A 21,457-nucleotide genomic window follows, 5' to 3' on the forward strand; every position below is an offset into this window, starting at 1 on the left:
TTCCTCAAAAGGCACAGGAACTGGAGAAATGTTGCTCCAAGTTTCAGGATTAAAGTTTCTAACATGACTTTCAATTTTTTTCCTTAACATACTGAATTAAGTATCCCATTGTCAGTGATGTATAAATTCCTTACATCAATTTAATATTTGTTCAGAAACACACAGGAAATACATTGTGATTGATGAATGAGTAATCAGAGACCGAGAAGTGATCCCTGGAGCTTATTTCCTCAATATCTAAACAAGACTACCTCCAAAGTGCAGGATCCATTTTCAGAATTTCCAGGAGAGAGGCTATCACTTATTTCTTAAAGGCAATTTGAAACAATTCACTTAATAACCACAATTAGAAACTCAATGTGAGAACTTCTGTCTCTCTAATTGGAAAAAAAAGTAGATATGAAAACACAAAATAATAATTTGAGTATTATACACATACTATTCAAAACATGTACAAAATATATATTTAACTAAAATCTATAATAATAAAAGCGTAATATGCAAATCGCAAATCAACCGGACAGCCGAACAGCAGAACAACCACCTGGACAACCTTCAGGATGCCCTTCTGGACAAAACCCCTTGCATGAATTTTGTGCATCAGGCCTCTAGTTTACATATAAAATTGAAGGACTCCTGAGTATCAGATCTTCACTGATTTCTCTCTTTTGACCTTTTCAAATGAAGTTTACTGTGTAATATGTATATACTCAGTCCCTCTCTTGCTTTCTGCCTTGAAAACTATCCTCTGCTTTCCTTCATTTCTATACACACTTTGCTATACTTATTTCTGCACCTCCGTCTCCCTATACAATCTTATACAATGGAATGCATCCCATTGATTTAAGTGTAGTTGAGTCTCAATAATCAGGCTTGAGCTTTAAACTTCATAACATTTGCAAAGTAGCTAATTATTTGGCCCTGAATAAGAACTGGTTTTCCACATGCTAAAGAAACAATACTGTCACAACAACATATTTTAAAATATAAAGAATTCAGAACTGTATGGCATGCTTTGCTTTAAAAGAAATAACCCTGAACCAGGTTAGTCAGACCATCAAAACCAATTATCTAACCAAGTAGTGTTATTTGCTTCTGAAAAACTATCCAATCCTAGATTAGTCCAAGTCTAAATATATAAGAATAGAGTATCTCTCTATTTAGAGTAAAGAAATAGTGTATGTTAAAAGACAGATTGTGTGCTGCTTATTTTATTTTGTTTGTTACTTGACATGTAGAAAATCCTTGGCCCTTTGATGATAGCTAGCTGATTTCCCCCCATAACTAGAACTTTTTTCTTATTGTGATAAAAATCTAACACATTAAGTACTTACTATGTGCCAGGACTTGTGTTGAACATTTTATAAATATTACAGTATCTCACTTTATTCTCTCAATAGTACTACAAAGGAGGTAGACCCAGAACGGCTAGTTCCTTTGCCGGCTCACACAGTGGTTAAGAAGTAGAGCCAAGATAAAATGCAGAGCCTCTTTTTTATAGCATTTATCCTGATTAAAGCAATGATGCTTCTAACCATTGTTTTCTATGAAGGAAAATAGTAAAATATTTAACCACTTCATTCTTTGCCAGAGTGGGGAAAATATAACGTAAACATTTTTGAAACCTCAAGGTCATAGCTATGAATATTTCTACTTGCTTTCTGCACTCTTCAGTCCTGGGGTGCACTCCGGGTTTACTTAAGCAGAGAAAACTGTGGCCCCCCAGAGACCCCAGGCAAATGTAATGTAAACACGTGTGTATGTTATCATAGCCCTTCCGGCCTCTTGTCCTGTACTCAGGCTGCCGATTGTGATGTTCACCATACTCACTGTATGTACTATTTACAACTTTTAAATCTTCTTCTCCTATTAGCTTTGAAACTGAATCCCCCACAAGTCATAACTATGTTTCTTAAGTAAGGTGAACTCTGACTGGCGGCCTCAGGGTGTTGCCATAACCTCCCTACGCAAAATTGTGGCATATCTAGGAGCCATATTTGCCACTCTGGATTGCTAGCTTAACAATTAGCATAGGTATCTCCTTGTACTATTATTTTTTGGGGAAAATGCACCTTCTTTAGAATCTAGGCTATCATGAACTAATTTTTTAAACTAGTATCGGTTTAAGAACATGATAACTACTAAGCTAAAAGCAATACAGAAATGTGTGAATGACTGAGATGTGTAAAATGTTACAATTGGTAGAAAATGTAAATGTTCCTACTAGTCTACTTTCAAACCCAGTGTACTTTTGGGAAATTGTGATCTCAACCAAAAGTCTTCAGAGGAAGTGTAGAGTGTCATAGAGGTTCACAGAAAGTATCCACTGAGTTTCTTAGATTCAGGATGCACTAGATTATAAAGGCATTTCCCTTTATCATTATAATCGTCTAAGCAACGGCACATAATCATGCCACATAGATGACCAGCAAATGAGCAATAGAAAATAAAATGAAATTACTAAGTTATAACCGTTTAAACCCTAAAATTTTAAAATAGATATTCCAGAATGGATAATTTCAGCCATAGATAACTTGACAATTTCCAAATACCTTTTCACCTTCAATTTATATTTTTATAAGGAATCCATCAATTTTCAAATTTAATTTAATTTTTTTTCTTTTGCTTCAAACTGGGGAAGTAATCTTGCAAATCACAGAAGACTTTCTTATTCGTGTATAAAAAATTAAGCAACTATTTTTTACTGTCTATTTCTTCAACATCTAAAAACTACTTCAAATGTATGGGCTTTATAAGAATATATTTTTATTATAAACTAAAGGCTATTTCTAGCCTTCATCCTTCTTCAAAAATTAAGGGAATTACTTTTTTGTTACTCTGTGTAGCCTTTTATTATTTTTTAAAGAAGTTAGGAATTATAAACAATGAGCTTGTGTAAAGCAAACTATGTGCTAACTAATATAGTAGAATTTGTCTTATCATTTTATTATTAACTAGAGGCCTGATGCATGAAATTCATGCAAGAGTAGGCCTCCCTTCTCCCCCACACCCCCTGTCGGCACTGGTTACCCTCCATCACCTGGGACCCGGACTTCCCTCGCAGCCCCAGCTTCATCTGGAAGGACTTCTGGTCTAATTAGCATATTACACTTTTATTATTATAGATTAAGTATTCCAATAAATTTGCCTACTGAAGGTCTCAATATTTTAATTTTCCAGTCAACCAGTAAGTTGATCAACTAAACATTTAAATTTTGCTTCTATTTATGAAGTTTAATATTAAATAGTTTTTATAGAAAAATGTCTGTGCAGAAAGGGGAGATGCTATAATTCACAAAATAATACAAGGTGTGGGTATAGCAAATTCCTCAGTTTAAGTACTTCTATCTCCACCATGGGTGCCTACATTTGAGAAAGTTACCCAAATTTTTCTGTTGTTTCATTTACATGTTATATATTGATTTTATGCATATGCTAATGAAGAACATACTAATAAAGAAATGAGTTGCCAATAACCACACAAAAGCAGAATCTATTATGTACAAATTTTGAACTAGATTCTGAAGGGATTTATGAAGAAGTGGAAAGCTGCTAATCTTAGAAAGACCACAATCTGTAGCAATAACAAAGCTTGCTTTTTATTCACTTTAAAACAATTTAGTACCCATATTTTAGTGCCATATTTTATGGTTCTCTCCTAATTTTAATTCTTAAACAATATTCTAGGGCAAGAAATGTAGCACCAAACTTACTCCTAGATGTAAAATATTATAATAATGTGATATAAACAAGATCCAAATGTATAAAATCAAGTGACACAATAATTTTACACTAAAGAATCTTATTAGACCTTTGTGTTGAAGGTAGGTGGATATTAAGTCATGTCTAACAAATGTAATCTCCCAACCCTGCTGGGTAAATCTCGGGTTTATTACTGGACTAAGAATGTGCAGAAACCGTCCTCCACACACAGAGCTGACAATCCCTCTGCAATGCCTTCCCTTGTCTGGAGTTTACAGCATGAGCTTGGCTACTAGCCAACATGAACAATGTTTAAATTTCTTTATGGCAGCTCAATGAGCTTTCAAACATTCATCTGCTTTACCTACTGTGCTTAATAAAAAGCAAGTCAATGCATTTTCTCATTTCCTTTTCATCATTAATAAGAGCAACCATCAACCTTAAGAAAGATATAGTCTGCTTTTACTTTTAGCTTCCTTTTCCCAGTAGTTCTGACTGAAGGACTAATAGAACACCATTATCCCACCCATCATCCTTACACATCCTTATATATCTTGTCACTAAAACATAACTACTGTAAACAGCAAAAGCTCTCGTCTAGAGAATTACTTCTGTTCATGACAACATTTTAAAGGAAGTTTTACTATATTAATGAAATAGTTGCTTTATGCAAGCTTTTATATTCTGAAAAGCTTAAAAGTCTAAAAAATTTCTAATAGCAACACAAAAATTTGTAATCTGTAACACCAGTACCATTGTCAAAGGAAAAATAGTTTCATAAATGATTCACATATAAAACAACCTGATTAGTAACTTAGAAAACATGTACATTTTAAGCCACATTTGTTTACCTAAAAGTGTTCAGACTTATTAGTATGTTTTCCCTCCAAAATTTAAAACTTATGCATATTATAGCTATTAACTTATTTTGTATGCTGCCTCATTTTAAAGGGAGCAGGAAATATAAAAATGTGTGCCGCATCCAACAGCATCTGAAGTTATTTGATATTTTATTCTTTATTTCAATATTCTTAATTTGTTTTAAGAAATAAAGATATTTTATAGTTGGTATACAATCTTATATTGCTTATATTAGTTTCAGGTAAACAATATTGTAATTAGACATTTTTATACTTTACGATGTGATCATCCCAGTAATTCAAGTAATCATCTCTCATTGTATAAATGTATCATAATATTATTGACTATATTCCCCTTCCCCTTTTCACCAAAATAATCAATCTAAATTTACACCTAAAGAAACCAAAGAAAGAAAAATAAACAAAATCCAAAGTAAATAGAAGGAAGGAAATAATAAAAATCAGAATGGAAATAAAATAAACATTTTAAGTGCATTTATAAGTACACATATTACCTATTAAATAATTAAATGTGTATATATGCTAATAAAATATGTAACATGCATATATACATATATGTACATATTATATATATGCATGTTACATAGGTTTATGTACATGCACACTTATACACATATAAATATACATGCTATATATATATATTCACACATGAATATACATTTTTATACATAGCAGTGTTTATGAACTTTTTATAAACCCAGCATGTGTAGTAGATAAGTCAGCTCTCTCCAAAATTCATTCCCAATCTTCCACTTGGAGATCTGTCAAGCTAATAATGAAACATATTGTGCAAGTACACACATTGGGCACATAGGACTGTCTTTCTGGGGCCTGGTTCCTACTCGCCGTCATCTCCTATCAATCATGTCCTCAGCAACAGCAGGAGCAATGGAAAGAGACGCAAAGGTAATTAGAGGCGTGACTCGGTTCCACATGACCAGAAAATAAAGGCCAGAGATTCCCTGTTAAAACATCTCTGTGTTAGAGTTTTACGCAAATCTATCTTGAAAAAAGAGGAAGCGTTATATAAATGAATATGAAGTTCTTGCCTTTTTAAAGAACTATTGCCAATCTTTTTATCTCAACACTAATAACCAAATTCTCCAGCTACCCCTTTGGCAGCAAGAACTTGCAAATATTCACATTAAAGTGACTTGCAAAATCATCATTAAATGAAACATACTGACTTAGAATGTTATAGAAGGATTGGGGTTCAGAATTAGAGAGACCCTAATTTACATCCTGGCATTGTGAAACAAGGCAAATTAATACTCTCTTAGCCTTGCCCTGGTAAATTATGGCCATTAATACAAATAACAAAGCACCTGGAAAGGGTTTTGTTGAGGGTAAAGTGGTATGTTAATCGCTGGGTAAACACTAGGCAATCAATAAATGGCACTTCAAATGTATTTATGACTTATCATACTTGAGGCAGAACACCCACCATTTAAGATGGAATAAATTCCTATAAAATATTTTAAAGGTGAACAATAGAGCACAAAGGGAATTTAAAGGGAAAACTAAAACTTTGAGTTTCATATCAAAAGGGTATGTTGCACGGGCACACCTGTTTGTTGGATGTAGGAAGATACATCATTCTGCGAACTTTTATGGGGAACACAAACAACGACAGCCTGCGCTGCAGGGGCTTCTCTGGAGGCACAGCTGGTGGGCCTCAGGTTCCCTCCTGCACTGCAGAGGCTCGGTGAACGCTGGTCACACACAGGCGCTTTGCACTCAAAGTTCTGTTTTGAAAAGTTCAGTTTCGTGACTCACTAACTGACATCAGACAATTGTCCACATTCTCTAAGTCTCTACTTTCCCCTCATGGGAAATGGGACACGATGGCACCTTCCTCATTGGTCCTTGGGAGGACTGAACGAGATGCCAGACACAGTTACATGTCAGAGGACAGAAATGCTATTTTTAAAAGAAACAGCTGATGTTGAGGCGCTGCTCTGATTTTCAAAGAAGAAACAGTCATCAAACTAGAAGTGCGGGCATATTTTATACGAAGACTATTAATACAATATGTCGTGTGATATAACTGCGTCTACCTGCCACCTTTGCATTAGTATCACATTACAGAAAAAAAGAGTCAAATGTCAGATTTGATCTCATGGCAGCACTTCCGAGTGCCCTAAAAGGGAACCAACTCCATAGCAGCTGTTCGAACCCTTTGCATAAGGAAACACCCTCGGTCTCCCAGTGCTTTCTCATTGTTGTCTCTTTTACTACTCTCTCCACATTGTCTATTGTTGCACTATTGAAGTCAAGCCACTGAGTGCCAATCACTTTGCCCAGCTCTTTGCAAGTAATATTTTTTTCCTCTTTTACAGTAGCCTTCAAACATCCAGCCTCGGGTTAACATTCCTAAACTCTTTATTCTTTCTTCCAGATAAGGAATCTTAGTTGTTTTTTGTTTGTTTGTTTGTTTTTTGGTTTGCTTGTTGTTTTTGCAAATGTGCCAATTTCTTAAATACTTAGTAGGACATCACATCCCTTCAAAATTTATAGACATTCCCAAGTAAGCCCCAGAAAGAATGAGTACTCAGGTACACTCATAAGATGCTTGAGCCAGGGCTCCAGATTGACCTTTTAGCCTTAATTTATATCTCTACCAAAGAAGGGGTGATTTTAAGGCCCTGGACTGGCAGCTCTGTTGGTTAAAGCATCCTTCCAATAGTCCAAGGTTGTGGGTTCAATCCCTGGTCAGGGCACATACAAGAATCAACCAATGAATGTACAAATAAGTAAAACAACAAATTGATGTTTTTCTCTCCCTCAAATCAAACAATAAACAATATAATTTTTTTAAAGGGTGATTTTAGATCAGGGTTTCTCCCTCGTGACATCATTGGCATGTTCGGTGACTTTTCTGTCGTGGAGGCCGCCCTGTGCACTGCAGCACATTCAGCAACAGCTCTGGCCTCTAAGCATTGCCAGCAGCAATCCCCTCTTTCAACGTCTACAACAAAAATGTCTTCAGACATTGCCAAATATCCTTTGGGGGCGATCTTGCCAGGGATTACTCCAGGCTTTACAATTCTATGGGTGGTACACTGAAAGCATTTGCATTAGCATTTAATTTCTTGATATTTACACTAACACTAAGTTCCTTGAGGGCAGGGAATTTTTTCTATTTGTTCAGTGGATATTTAGTGTAGCAGACACTCATTAGATTTTTGTTGCCAACAATGAACAATGATGGAGTATCTAACTGCATAGAGATTGTAAACTCCGTTTATCACATTTTAGCAGCACTTCTTTTCTTAAGAATATTGTGCTTGCTTGTATTTAACATAAATTCAGTTCATATCACCTTTAGAATATAAGACAATTGGGAGCAAGTATTGTACTTTCCTTCTCCCCAGTTCAACATATTAATCAATTCTATATGTCATAAGATGTTTTACACATGCTGATTGATAGATTGAAATATCTCATCTTCAGTATAGCAGCACTATTAAGATAGCAGACAGATCCAAGTCTCTGAAATACAGATAAAGCAGAAATGTTCCTTTCCAACCAATTACGTATACAGATTTGATTCTGAATTTCACAAAACTTTACATGTTCTTTATGCACTAATTCAAGAATGCTATCCCCTCATCCCATAGCATATATGCTTTGTCTTGTTGAAAGTGAGTTTTCATATCAAAAAACAACAGCTGTTTTCAATTACAGCACCCATGTTTAACCTTTGCAGCATTGTAACTAACCACTGAAGAGAGAATTCAGGAATATTTACATTCAGATCTTTTGCTATTAGAAATCATTCTTACTTCTTATTTGTCTACTTAAAATACAAAAATCTGTGGCTGATTATATGAGGTTTATGACTTTCCTGATCTTGAGTCACCCTTGGGATCCCTGGGTCTCCCTCCTCTCACAGAAAAACTCTGTGATTAGAAATTCACATCGTGATCATGTTTCTAAAGAACAATCAACAGCTACACATCTCAGAAGGCTATCAGAACAGTAAATCACAAAATGACCGAAGTGTATGACACCCGAATTTTTACTCTCATGGATTCTGTTCCGTAAGTGACCACAGAGTTGTCTGCCAACAAGATGCTTGTCCGCAGCCTGGAGGATGAGAAGCGACAGCAGCAGGTGATGCATGCAGTCTTTCTAGTCATGATTCTTTTCAAATGGCTCTCACTTTAAGAGCACTTTCATCAAATATTATCAAAACTTATACTTCTCTCTACAATTGTTTTCCATTAAAGTTTAGTGCCAGCTGTCAAAGTCGTAACGTAAACTCTTATTAGCCTTTATAAGTTCTACTCTGGAACCAATAAAGGATTGTCAAAACTCCAAACACAGACCTAAGTGGGGGCAGAAATCACAGGAAAGAAGGTGGAAAGTGTTCGATGAAGCTGTGCTGGCAAAGCAATCACTCTGAAACTTTTACCAATGCATTTCACAGAATCTAAGACTCTCAGGAGGGGGGAAAAGACCTAGTCCTCAGTTTATTTTGCATAGGGTTTGATTTCTCCTCCTCTTGGAGGGGACGGCTAAAACAATAAGACAAATAGTTGAAAATTTTAATAAGATATCAATAACCTCTTCAGAATTGTTACATGCATTCTGAAAAAATTATATTGTATTCTCTAAATTTTAAAATATAGAAGTTTGCTAAGATCTTAATAGCTAGAAAGAAAAAGTATATTTGAAAAATCAAAGATGAATAATATTATTTTCAAAAGCCATAGATTATATAATATATAAGGTGTTTTTTAAATGTGTTTAATGAATGGCATGCAGCAAAGCAGAACAAAAAATGACTGTCCACATAAACCCCAAAGTAGTCAAAGTTAAAGAAATAAAAATTGAAATGAAATTTCAAGACTTCCTGTAGAGTCTTACTAGACTTGACAGTAATTTATGATGGCAGATCCATGAGTTATAGGATAAGGTGTTATTTATTAAGATGTCAAATTCAGTATAATTTTTATATATTCAAAATAACCAGTATTCCCTCTCTCACAAAGAAATGTGGCTTTTTCTTGAAAATTTAAATCACTTTTCAGATAAGTTTACATTAATAGATCCTTAGTAAGTGGTATACAGAACAATGTTCTGGACTACCTTTGAAAATGAGGCTGAAAATGAAACGACAAATAATACTTCTTTTGAGTAAAATCAGAACTATTTTTCTTTCTGGAATTGGAAGTCTTTCCCCCCGCCCCCATGTCTTAAATTCGCTCAGTGAATTCTGTCCTGGAGAGTTTGATTCATATTTTGCCACAGACAGACCCTTAAACAAATAAATGATTCAAGGGGCAAATTATTTGTGTTCTCTAGAGACTATACATTTGGCATGTAGGGGTTACCTAAATTATTATTTGGACCAAACCAGGCAAAGCCTCTAAAAGTTCATACAACAGAGTGATGTAGGAAAAAGAACTTGGTATCTCAAAAGCAGATACCCTACAGCTATTTGATAAGGGCTGACTGCAAACTAGGTTATAACTTTAGGAAAATACCTTAAGACTGACCTATAAAATGGTCTTCTGGGTTATGATAAAGACTAGTAAAATATCTCTTAAAGAGAAAATGTCATACTGTTTTCCCCTCTTTGAACAACAGAATTAATAATGTTATATAACTAAATTAACCCATACAAGGTACAAGAATACTATTTTACTAAAACACTGTAATTCTTATTTAGCTGTAATTCTGTGTTAGAATGTTACTAACATTTATAAAACTGCCTGTGATTTTTAAGGTCTTTTATGGTGGTTCATTGCTGATCATTTAACTTGTTCTTATTCATTAGGAGGTATTTAATGGTTGGATAGGAATTTGTTCTACTCCCTAAATTTAAGGACAGGCATATCTCTACTAAATATGTTTGCAATTAAATTGTCTCTAACTGCTCAAAATAGTCTGATTTTTAGTATACACAGAGCAAAGAAATTGCATTTCTTCCTAGTATCTTAAAGATGCAAATCCATGGTTCAAATTTATACTGTTTGTTTTTATACAGACTCAAAGATAAACTACATAGTTAAACAAGTCACAAACAAAATATGCTCCCTCTCTTTTTCATATTTGAAAAAAGTTTTTATTTAATTACTGTTTAGACAGTTCATCCAAGTAATTTGATTGAAATTATCCGGTAATATTACATAGTAATTCATGCTAGCACATTTGGCTTTTACTTCATACAATTTATATTGTTCTCCCTGCTGCCTTTTTTGTTATTTGGGTGATTCTCAACTATGCATAATAAATACCTGAAATAAGTCAAATAGATATAGTTAGCACTACACAGAGTCAAGTAAAATGGCTGGACAAATATTTTACTTACTTGATTACTTATTTTTGATTCACATAATTTCTACAAGGTAAGCATATTATTTATTGTTATATCCTCTCCAACTATGTAATCTAGTTTTTTTTTTACAATGAATGTTAGAACAGATCACAGTATGAAATAATTCAAGATTTAATGTTATTGAAATGTAGCATTTTTATTTTATTTTGCTACTGTTGTTTGCTTGTTTCCTAACCTATATTTTCTTAAATCAGCTAAAACCTGAATATCGTTCTGGGTATACAAAAATTCCATATAAAAATTCAAGGCTGCTTTTGAAAAAACAATGGAAAGACCCATGCTAGAAACAATATGACATATGCCAGGTGGGAAAAATCAAGAACTGTTTAGAAGAAGAAGGAGAAAAATAAAAGCTAAACATAAGAGAATAGAGGAAATATCATCTATGATTGAATAGATTAGAGGTTTAATGGAACTAAAAGTGAAATATCCTGGGGTATGGGGGGAGCGGTGGGAGGAAGAATCCTGTTTGAAAGAAGGTGGACAGCCGGTGATGAAATCATAAAAACATAATTATATAAATTCATTGTAAGATTATTTTCTCTCCCTCAAGATATCTCTAAAGTCTAAGGTTTAGGGTAAGATACAGACTACTAAAAGGGTGTCATATCTAAGTGTTTTAATACATATTAAAATAAGAAAGCAGGAAAGGCAATATATTCAATAATGCTGATCACAGACAATAACAATGAGGTTAAAATACCTTTCATCCAGTGCTAGGTACTCTACACTGGGAAAGAAACACATTGGTTGGCAATTCTAAAGGGTAAAATTTGTGAGTGAGAAAACTGAGGTTTAAACTGGTGAGCCACACAATTGATCAGTAGCATTCTTGGAACTCTTGAGCCCAAGCATTAAAACATCAAGCAGCAGGAGAGTTTTGCTATATAGAACAATAAAATATAAACTGAAATTTGGGAACAAACTTGGCAGACTTCTGCACTATGTTAATGTTTCCATTACTTATTATCTAAATTGGTGAGAAGACAGAAACTTGTATAAATGAGAGGTTTTATAGTTATTAGTAAGTTGTCATAACGTATCTGTTTAATTCATTTGAAAGTTATTTAGATTATTGCTTATAAGTGGCATATTTTTTATTGAAATGATTGATTTGTTTGAAAAGTCATGGCTGTGTAACTGCTAAAGGCAGAGTGAGAATAAAGGACTGTGGTTTTAAAATCAAGAAAAAACAAATAAAATTTTTGTAATTCAAGGTAAGAAACCTGATCATTACAGTGCAGTCATTAAAAGATGAATCCATACATTAAGAATTAAATATATAAAATTAAGGGAGAAAATTCAGCATCTTCATAAACAGATCTTTCTCACTATAAGTATGAAACTAGTGATAATTGATTTTTGCAGGTCAGAAGAATAATATTCATCAGAAACTTATAAAAGAAAAAGTATTCTCTCAGGCATATGCAATATTATTACTTTACTTCATATATTATCACTATAATGATAATTCAGATAAATCTAATCTTTAATTGTTGCAACTGTATGTGATCTAACAAATGCATTTGTTTCAAATTGCAAACATGAACATCTTCATGTGCAAGTCTTTCTAAACGGTCTCGTGAATTCAAAGATAAATAATATAAAGTATGTTCTCTCCAGAACTTACACTGTAAGAATACATAGTTGGCATAGAAATACCCCAGTATTTATTCACTCAGTAATTGTCTAATTGAGAACTTAATTATATTCTACCAGGTTCTAAGCACAATGTTCCAACAAAAAGACAAGAAACTTCCCGTCTTAAAACAACTGGAAAGAACTACTTCTGAATTCATTACAACAAAAGAACACCTTGCAGTTTTAGAAGGTGCACATAGACTCAGTAGGTGCTAAGAAATTTCTACTGAGATGTTTCATTTTCTCTAGCTCCTCTGTCAAAGCAAGCAGAACCTTTCTGTTATGGAAACCTTGACAACTCCTTTAAGACAGTTTCTGAATTGACAGAGAAGTAAGTGGAGAGTAAGAGTTGGTATTGTTAAGTCTTAGGTGAAACAAACATAATTACAAATAATCCTCAACAAGTCTCCATGCCTTGATACATCACATCAAACACACTTTTCTATAAAGCTGCTAATGTACAAGAACAAGGAAGAAAGTTAGCATTCCACGATGAATGCACAGAGATAAAACACAGAGCAACAGATTCTTCAGTGACATTAATAAGGTACTTGGTACATTAAGTCTAAACAAAGTTTGTAGGAGCAGGAATATTTATAGTAACCTCCTGGTATCTGCCTCGAATGTAATTAATTGACTATATAAAAAGCCATTAGCATTCTCATTTCTTCTCTTCAAACTGAATCAAAGCAGATAATATAATTCATTAGCCAGGATAAAAAATAATAAGGATCATGAGGTTCCCTTGGAATTAATGTAAAATTCTCCCAAACCTCCAATCCTAAAAAGTGAAAAGAGTTACGGTGGGTGGAATGTAAGAAGGATGATGGATTTCCTAAATGAAATAAATCACATAAAACAGGATAGTCCATGAATGAAAGCAAATAGCAGATGATTTAGGTTTATAATTTTAATTTTTAATGTTATATTTTTAAAGCATGTTTATTGACATCTTATAAAAACCACTCAACCTGAAATTGACTATTTTCTCAACATCCAGAAAGTTTGCCCAGATCCCAGAAACATGACCTAAATGAGGTTTGAGCCACACACAGAGTAAATTAAGAGATACCACAATTTCTTACTCTATGATTAAGTTGAGAAATGACTTTTTTAAACAAAAAACATATTTTAAAATTATATATTAAAGGAAGTGCTTCTCACACTCTCAAACCAAGTCAGATGCATGAATTCTTATTTTTCTTACTAATCTTTATAATACCCCGTTATAAGTTTAAGCTTGTGTAGTTTTTTTTAATGTGCATTTCGAACTTACCAAATTTATCATAATAAGTACTTTTTACTTTCTTGGAGCTGCCTTTTTCTGTATTTTGAGTTTGCTTAGCACACAATTCCTGAATGATTCTTTACCAATATGCTTTTCATTGCTCCCAATTTTATTCCTCCAACCAATCCTTGAAAGAGAAAGCTGCATTTTCTACTCTTAGGTTCTCATGTTTCTTCGATAGCAAAGAAAAGAGGCCAGCAACATAAAGCATTTATTGCAGAAAATGTTAATTTCCCATCAATCATGTCCTCCCTTATCAATATCTCCTTCCTCAACAATACTAATACCTTTGCTTCAGTCTATTATTAACTTAGCTCTGTTTATAACTCAGCTAAAAATCTATGTTCCTTTGGAGACAGAGACCAAAACATTTTACATTTTAAGACACATATTCACTCATATGTGCGCACACACACACACACACACACACACACAACCTCATATTTTTAAACAACCAAAATAATTTAGCAGTCATAATGTTCATCTCCCTTTGCTAATGTCTAATAGGATTTAGCACATATTAGAGGTTCAATAACTGTTCAATAACTGAATAAATGATTAAAGGATACTTTCATCTACTTTTTCTCATTTAAACTTTTTATTTTTATTTAATTTATTGGTGTTACACTGGTTAAAAATTATAGGTTTAACATGTACAATTCTACAATACGTTATCTGTTTATTGTATTAGTATTCACCACCCCAAATCAAGTCTCCTTCTGTCACCATTTGTCCCCTTTTTATCTTCTTTCCCCTTTCCCCTTGGAAATCATCATACTGTTGTCTGTGTCTATGAGGTTTTTTGTGTGTGTTTGTTTGTTTGTTTTGCTTAATCCTTTCACCTTTTTCACTCAGTCCCATACCCCCTTCTCCTCTGACAGCTGTCTGTCTGTAGTTTTTTCTATGAGTCTGTTTCTATTTTGTTGCTTTGTTTATTTTGTTCATTAGATTGACCTCAGACCTGTCAGAATGGCTATCATGAATAAATCAACAAACAACAAGTGCTGGCAAGTATGTGGAGAAAAGGGAACCCTCTTGCATTGGTGCAGCCACTATAGAAAACAGTATGGAGTTTCCTCAAAAAATTAAAAATGGAACCACCTTGTCACCCAACAATTCCATTTTTGGTTATATATCCAAAGAAACCTGAAACACTAATTCGAAATAATATATACACCCCTGTGTTTATTGCAGCATTATTTGCAATAGCCAAGATGTGAAAGGACCCTAAGTGGCCATCAGATGACTGAATAAAAAAGCTATAGTACGAGTACACAATGGGATACTACTCTTCCATAAAAAAAAGGAAATCTTACTTTTGGGGACAGAAAGGATGGATCTGGAGAGCATTATGCTAAGTGAAATAAGCCAGCCAGGGAAAGACAAATACCATATGATTTTACTTTTTCTCATTTTAGGAATAAGTGGGCTATTGTGAAAGTTTGCATTATGTATGAGGGTAGATAACACCTTAGTTAGAACTATAGTCCTATACAAAGACAATTTTGGTTTTTCTTATAGCTCTGAAAGTAATGGATGAGTTTTTTGAAAACAAAATATTTTATCAATATAATTTTCCATCAAACAGAGATTGTCACATTTCCATAATTTAATAACTGTCCCAACATCTGTGAGAAAGATAATTCAAAATATTTCATTTGATGTCATAAAATAACTATGTTATGAAATGTAAACCCTCTGTAAGGCCTCCCTGTGGAATAGCCAGAATTCTAATGGGAATTTTCCACATTTTGAAATAATGACTCAATAAACAAATTATAAAACTCAACTTCTGAAATGTATAAGCTGTGTAAGGTGATTAGCTCTTTCACTTTACCGCAAAATTTTCTAAACACAATAGTAAAGGGTCTGAAAACTCAATGCAAAGGTTTCTCATTATAAATGAACAATTTTCATTAATAATTTTGAAATACTCAAAATTAATATCTTCTTTCCCTATTTACCAAAGCACCTCTGTACCCCTGGTAGAAGATTTATTGGTCTGTCTTGCACTAAAATTATCCACTTATGTATCTGTCTTTCATACTAGATTGTGAGCTCCTAGAAGGTAGGTAAAATGACTTACTCATCCATGTTTCCCCTATGCCTGACACATTATTAATTTGTATTAATAGATGGTCAAAAACACTTATTGAGTTAAATTTGGCAGATATTTTATGCATATCTAAAGTGCATGACAATCCACATATCCAGATTTTACTAACTTAGGCCAAACCTCATTTTCCCATAATATGGCATTTGGCTAGCAATTCTTCTTTCTTAAAAATCTAGAAACAGAAAAATCTGGGAAATATACTGAAATAGATAAACCTTATATTAACAGATCCTTAGTTACTTTGTGCCAACTTTTTGCGGCCCCACTCATTCTTCAATATACAGAACTGTAACTCCAGTGGAATTTGTGTCCTGGGGGTTTCCTAGTCTCTGTCACCACTGGACTGAATCATAGGAAAGCTTGTGGGTTGAGGTTGGGACTGCAGACCTTGGGATCAGACTGCCTAATTTCAGATCTCAACTCTCACACTCACTTATTAAGGAACTTAAGGAAAGACATTTAAACTATCAAAGCTTTGTTCTCATTTAAAAATGGAGATAATAACAGTATGTATCAATAGGTAATTTCAAAGGAAAAATGAAGTAACTCATAAATATTACTTAACAAGTCAGCACAGTGTCTGGCATCTCCTAAGTGCTTAATGAATGTTTAAAGTCTGAATTGTTACTACAGTGCTTGGAATGAAGTACGTTCTCATTAAAGTTGTTGAAATAAAGTGAAGGAGTCTCATTTTCTTCTGGTTTAGTCAATTAAAAGCCTATGATTACTTTTCAAAAGAGTGACATGATTTTTTGTAAACAAAAAACAACAAAATAAACAACTAATGAAATACATGTTTAGCTATTTTGTCATGTTTACCTTTTTGAAGCATTACCATGTCTTTGGGTGCCTGAAGTACTTGTGATCAAACACTGATTTGTGAGAGTCATAGCCAGCTCTTCTGACCAGCCCACAATCTTATTAAAAACCAACCATAAAATTAAAAATTAAGAAAGGAAACCATAACAAACACCAGCACCATCACTGACAACAATAGCAAAATTACAAGCCTCAAGCCAATCTGGCCTACACAATTACAGAATCAAGGTGTTGAGAACTTGATAAATTAGCAAATGTCAACAAATAACTGTAAGTCTATGCTCCACCTTCAAATCACATGACTGAAAAATCATCCCTTTTTAAATTCCAGTCACATCCCATTTCACACATTATCTTCACTTCTACTAAAATTATTGTTATTAGTTTATCTCCAATATATTTTCTTAGAATAGTTTGTATTTAAGCATATGCATGTCTTATTCTAATACTAGTATTTATAAACGTCAAGAAAGTCTGCAACAATATAGCATTTTTTATATCAAAGAGGTGCTGTGATGTCCTTCAATATAATAAAGTACACAATTCAAGGATGTAAAACTGACATCAATGTGTTCTCTAGGAATAATTTGACATGGAGCATCACTGAATAGCATAGTAACTTTTAAAAAAGTGGTTCGGTAAATTAAGATGCAGTTAGTAAAATAATAGCAATTCTGAATTTATGGTGAACTTTCTTAATACCACTTAACATTACTCTTTTTAAAAAATATTCTTCTAAAGTTGTCTTCAAGTCAGTATGTGTAATGAGCTGATAATTTGAATCTTTTATTTCTATTATCACTTTTATGTGATTCTATTTATCTCACTGATACTTATTTTTCCATTTCTTTTAATTCTTTTTGAGATATAAAGCACTATATAAAATTATTTAAAATCCAAACATCTAATGATTAGATTTCTTGTTGAATGTAATACTTTATGATATATCTTTGTTTAAATCGATACATATGAGTATCAGAGATTGGTTCCATAGGGATGAAATTAGTGAAGGTGAGAAATTAGAGAATATTTAATTCCTCTTCAGCTAGGTCTTAATCATTTCATTTAAAATTAATCTCACAAACATCATATATCACAAATAATACTATGATAATAAAACACAATTCAAGTGGATAATGAAGCTATTGAGTGTTCCCTCTACTCATGTATATAAGCAAGCAGTAGCTAGTATGTTGTTTCAATTTTAGAACTTTCAAAACTATACTTAGTAACAGTATTCTAATGGTGATTGCCAAGGATCTAAATAATACCAAGAAGTATGAGGCTAGAATGTACCATTTGTTCTCATTAAAATTTTTTTTCTATAAACTATATCTGTAGTCAAAAGCAAAATGCTATGTTCCATTCAGATTGTTAGAAAGGTAAATTTATATATAAATTATAATAATTTCTTCCCTGTGGACTTGAGGTTTACTGAATGGCATTAAGAATAATACCAAACTCAACTTCTTTGGCATAATGTAATAGGAAACAAAAGTGTTAAAACAGATTAGATTCTACAGACTAGGTACTTAAGCATTCCTATGCATTTCTACATTTAAAATTTTAATGTATAAGAAAAGACTAATTTTATAACAATATAATACATTCTACTATGAGACATAAAAACACAAACCTAGTCAGCACACGTTCTAATTCTGTTAGAATTAACTTACCTGCCCGAGATCAATGATGTTTCTTCTTTCAACATGAAAATGACAGGGGATTATTTTTTTCTTAGAGTTTCATTTCCATAGTCATTAAATAGCAGGGAAAACTTAAAAATAGCAGAAGTTACACCTCTAGTGGGGTATACGCCAGCACCACATGCTCAAACATGTTAATATTTCTAAAATAAACGATGAATCAACACATCAAGTGGAATAAACTTAGTCTATATATAGACTCTGTCCTGTTTAAGGCATGTTTGGCTGCCAAGTGAGCATAGGTTTAGTTAATTTGTTTCAATTACTCTACGATAAACTCGCAGGTGAGAAATACCACTTTAAGAAAAATCGGGAGGACTTACCTAAGCACATAAAACCCCTTTCTTCGTAGCCAGCATTGCATGAGCACTTGCCGATGGGTACAAGCCATTCACCTTCTGTACTGCAGTACATCCTAGGAGGATCATCCTCCTTTGAATTGTTAACACAAGAACCTCTAACCTCCACCAGGGACTGAGAATCCATCGGTACTGTGTCTGGAAACATGGCCAGATTCTTCACTATAAATGGGCACTTTTTGAAGTACACTCTCACGGACACCAAGGCAACACAAGCTCCAACATCTTGAAAAGCCAAGTAAAATCCCTTTTTGTTGACAGGGCCTACTTCTCTAACTTCAGTGTTGAGTTTAAGAATACGGTCCCCAAGATCCATTTGCGTGAAACTTTCATCAGCTGCAATGGTGTCAATCTTTGTAAACTGATGCTCTCGGAACTTGACCCCATGATCGTCATCAGACTCCATGTAGTACAGGTTGAAAGTCTCCTTGCAGGTTCCCAAAACGAACGGGATGCTATTACAGTCTCGTAGAGTGAACTTGAGTTCCACATAGATCTTCTGAGCTGAGTTCCTGGGGACCCAGTTGGTCCTCAGCCAATTATTTTGACTATGTTCCATTACATTGCACACCTGGTAAGTCCTGATGGGTGTGTAATGCTCATCAACACCACTGATTTCTTCCCACTGAAGAATTAGAGGAGGAAAAAAGAGGCAATAAACAAGCTAAGAATAATGAATAAATAATAAACAAGATGAGGGTGCTAATGGTGTCACAAAAAATACAAAATAAATAAGCTGAAACTGTAGTGTTGCTCATTAAAGGTCATGATGTAGCAACACCATAACATTCTTGATTTTTTATTTGCAAGGTTCTCTGAATTCATCGACACAAATAATTTACAAGTTTGATGAATACATGTGAATTGCATTAAAGTTCATGGAACATTCAGGGAAAACGTTGCTTAACATTTGATTAGACCACAAAATATTCCAGCATTAAAACCTCAACTCAGTCAGACCAGCATGGCTCAGTGGTTGAGCATCCACCTGTGAGCCAGAAGATCACTGTTCAATTCCTGGCCAGGACATATCCCTGGGTTGTCGGCTGGATTCTCAGTGTGGGGCATGCAGGAGACAGCCAATCAATGATTCTTTCTCATCATTGATATTTCTCTCTCTCTCTCCCTCTCCCTTCCTCTCTGAAATCAATAAAAATATATTAAAACAAACAAACAAACAAAACGCTCAACTCAGGCATCTTCAATAACACTATAAAATGGTTTTATTGTATGTTTTTGGATTTTTGTTTTTGTTATTAAAAAGAATGAAAAAATATGACTGCCTAAATTAATCTTTTCCCAATTTTGGCCAAATTTTGGTAAAATCAGTATATGGAAAAACAAAGTAAATCTAAATGATTCTATGACCATGTGTCTTCATGTATGACATTTTTAGTGTAGTCATGGTGGACTATGAAAGAAAACTTGAAGTAAAAATATAAGCATCCATTCTTCTTGACCCAAAATAAAAGATAAAATAGTTATGCACAGAGAACAAAAGATAGTAAACATTTAGGTAGTAAACATTTTAATTCTTAATATCTTTTACCCACATTTAATTTTACACAAGAAAAAAATAAATGGCGATTTGGGTTGTTGCTGTTATAGCAGTTAGGGCTACCCTAATATAAATGTTTTTATTGTGAAAACATTTAAAATGTTTGAGCCTTTTTAGAGCACTGAAGCCCTGCCTCTCCGATCCTTAGAGCAGGTTTTGAGAAGCTTTTAAGTTGGTATCAGATAGTTTGTGTTACTTACAACTCCATGATTAGTACAATTTTTACCATGACATTCTTGAATTCAAAGGCTCCCCGTTACCTATGCATAACTCTGGTTTGACATTTCTGTTTTTCCAAAAATTGGTGCTAACCTACATTTAGATTTTGCTAGAAGTCTGAATCGAGATTAGTGACATACCATCTTCTCATCAAAATGAACTCTTTCACTGTTTTTAAATATACATTTGATCGTTATTTTGTGTATGGTATTACCCCAACTAGATTGTGCTCTTTTCTCCTTGATGCCTTCCATACCTCACTAATTCTTATTACATAAGAATGCATTATATAACCCTTATTAAATACCACATTTAATTCATAAAACATGTTAAGGTAAGTTTAGTTTTGCTTCATTGCCTTTGCTAAATTTTAGACCTCTTCATATCCTCGGCAGTATGCAACATAAAACTTCACCTTTCGGAAGATGCATACTTTTTTTTTCTTATAATACATGTAGAAATAATTCAAGGAAGTAACACATATAAGGTTCTTATTAGATAATATATCTTAATTTTTAAATAAATAAACACAATCCTTGTGAACCCCTATATAAATGTATTATAAGTTTTTCTCCATTAAGGGAATGGCAAGTTTACCTACCTTTAAACAAAATCAATGGCACTTAAGGTGTATTAACATTTTTTCTATATGTATTTATTAAAAACACATAGAAATTAATTCCAATCCATAAATTTTAGTCACAAAATAAGATGAAATTGATGATAACCACAAGAAAAGAAATATGACATTTATTTGGCCTTTGATCTAATTAGAAAAATAAATTATTTGCATTAGGGTGTTTAAATTAACAAAACTAATTT

The 21,457-nt window shown here is 33.5% G+C and overlaps 1 protein-coding gene across 1 annotated transcript in view; it reads right to left on the minus strand.

Annotated features, from left to right (window-relative positions):
- Positions 1 to 21,457, minus strand: part of EPHA3 (EPH receptor A3) — a 359,519-nt gene that overhangs the window by 235,743 nt on the left and 102,319 nt on the right. The window contains exon 3 of the mRNA XM_023755355.1: positions 18,823 to 19,483. Within this exon, the coding sequence (XP_023611123.1) occupies positions 18,823 to 19,483 (661 nt within the window). The remainder of the gene's footprint in view (positions 1 to 18,822; positions 19,484 to 21,457) is intronic.

The sequence above is a fragment of the Myotis lucifugus genome, unplaced genomic scaffold (assembly GCF_000147115.1).
Source record: "Myotis lucifugus unplaced genomic scaffold, Myoluc2.0 scaffold_75, whole genome shotgun sequence".
NCBI classification, from domain to species: domain Eukaryota; kingdom Metazoa; phylum Chordata; class Mammalia; order Chiroptera; family Vespertilionidae; genus Myotis; species Myotis lucifugus.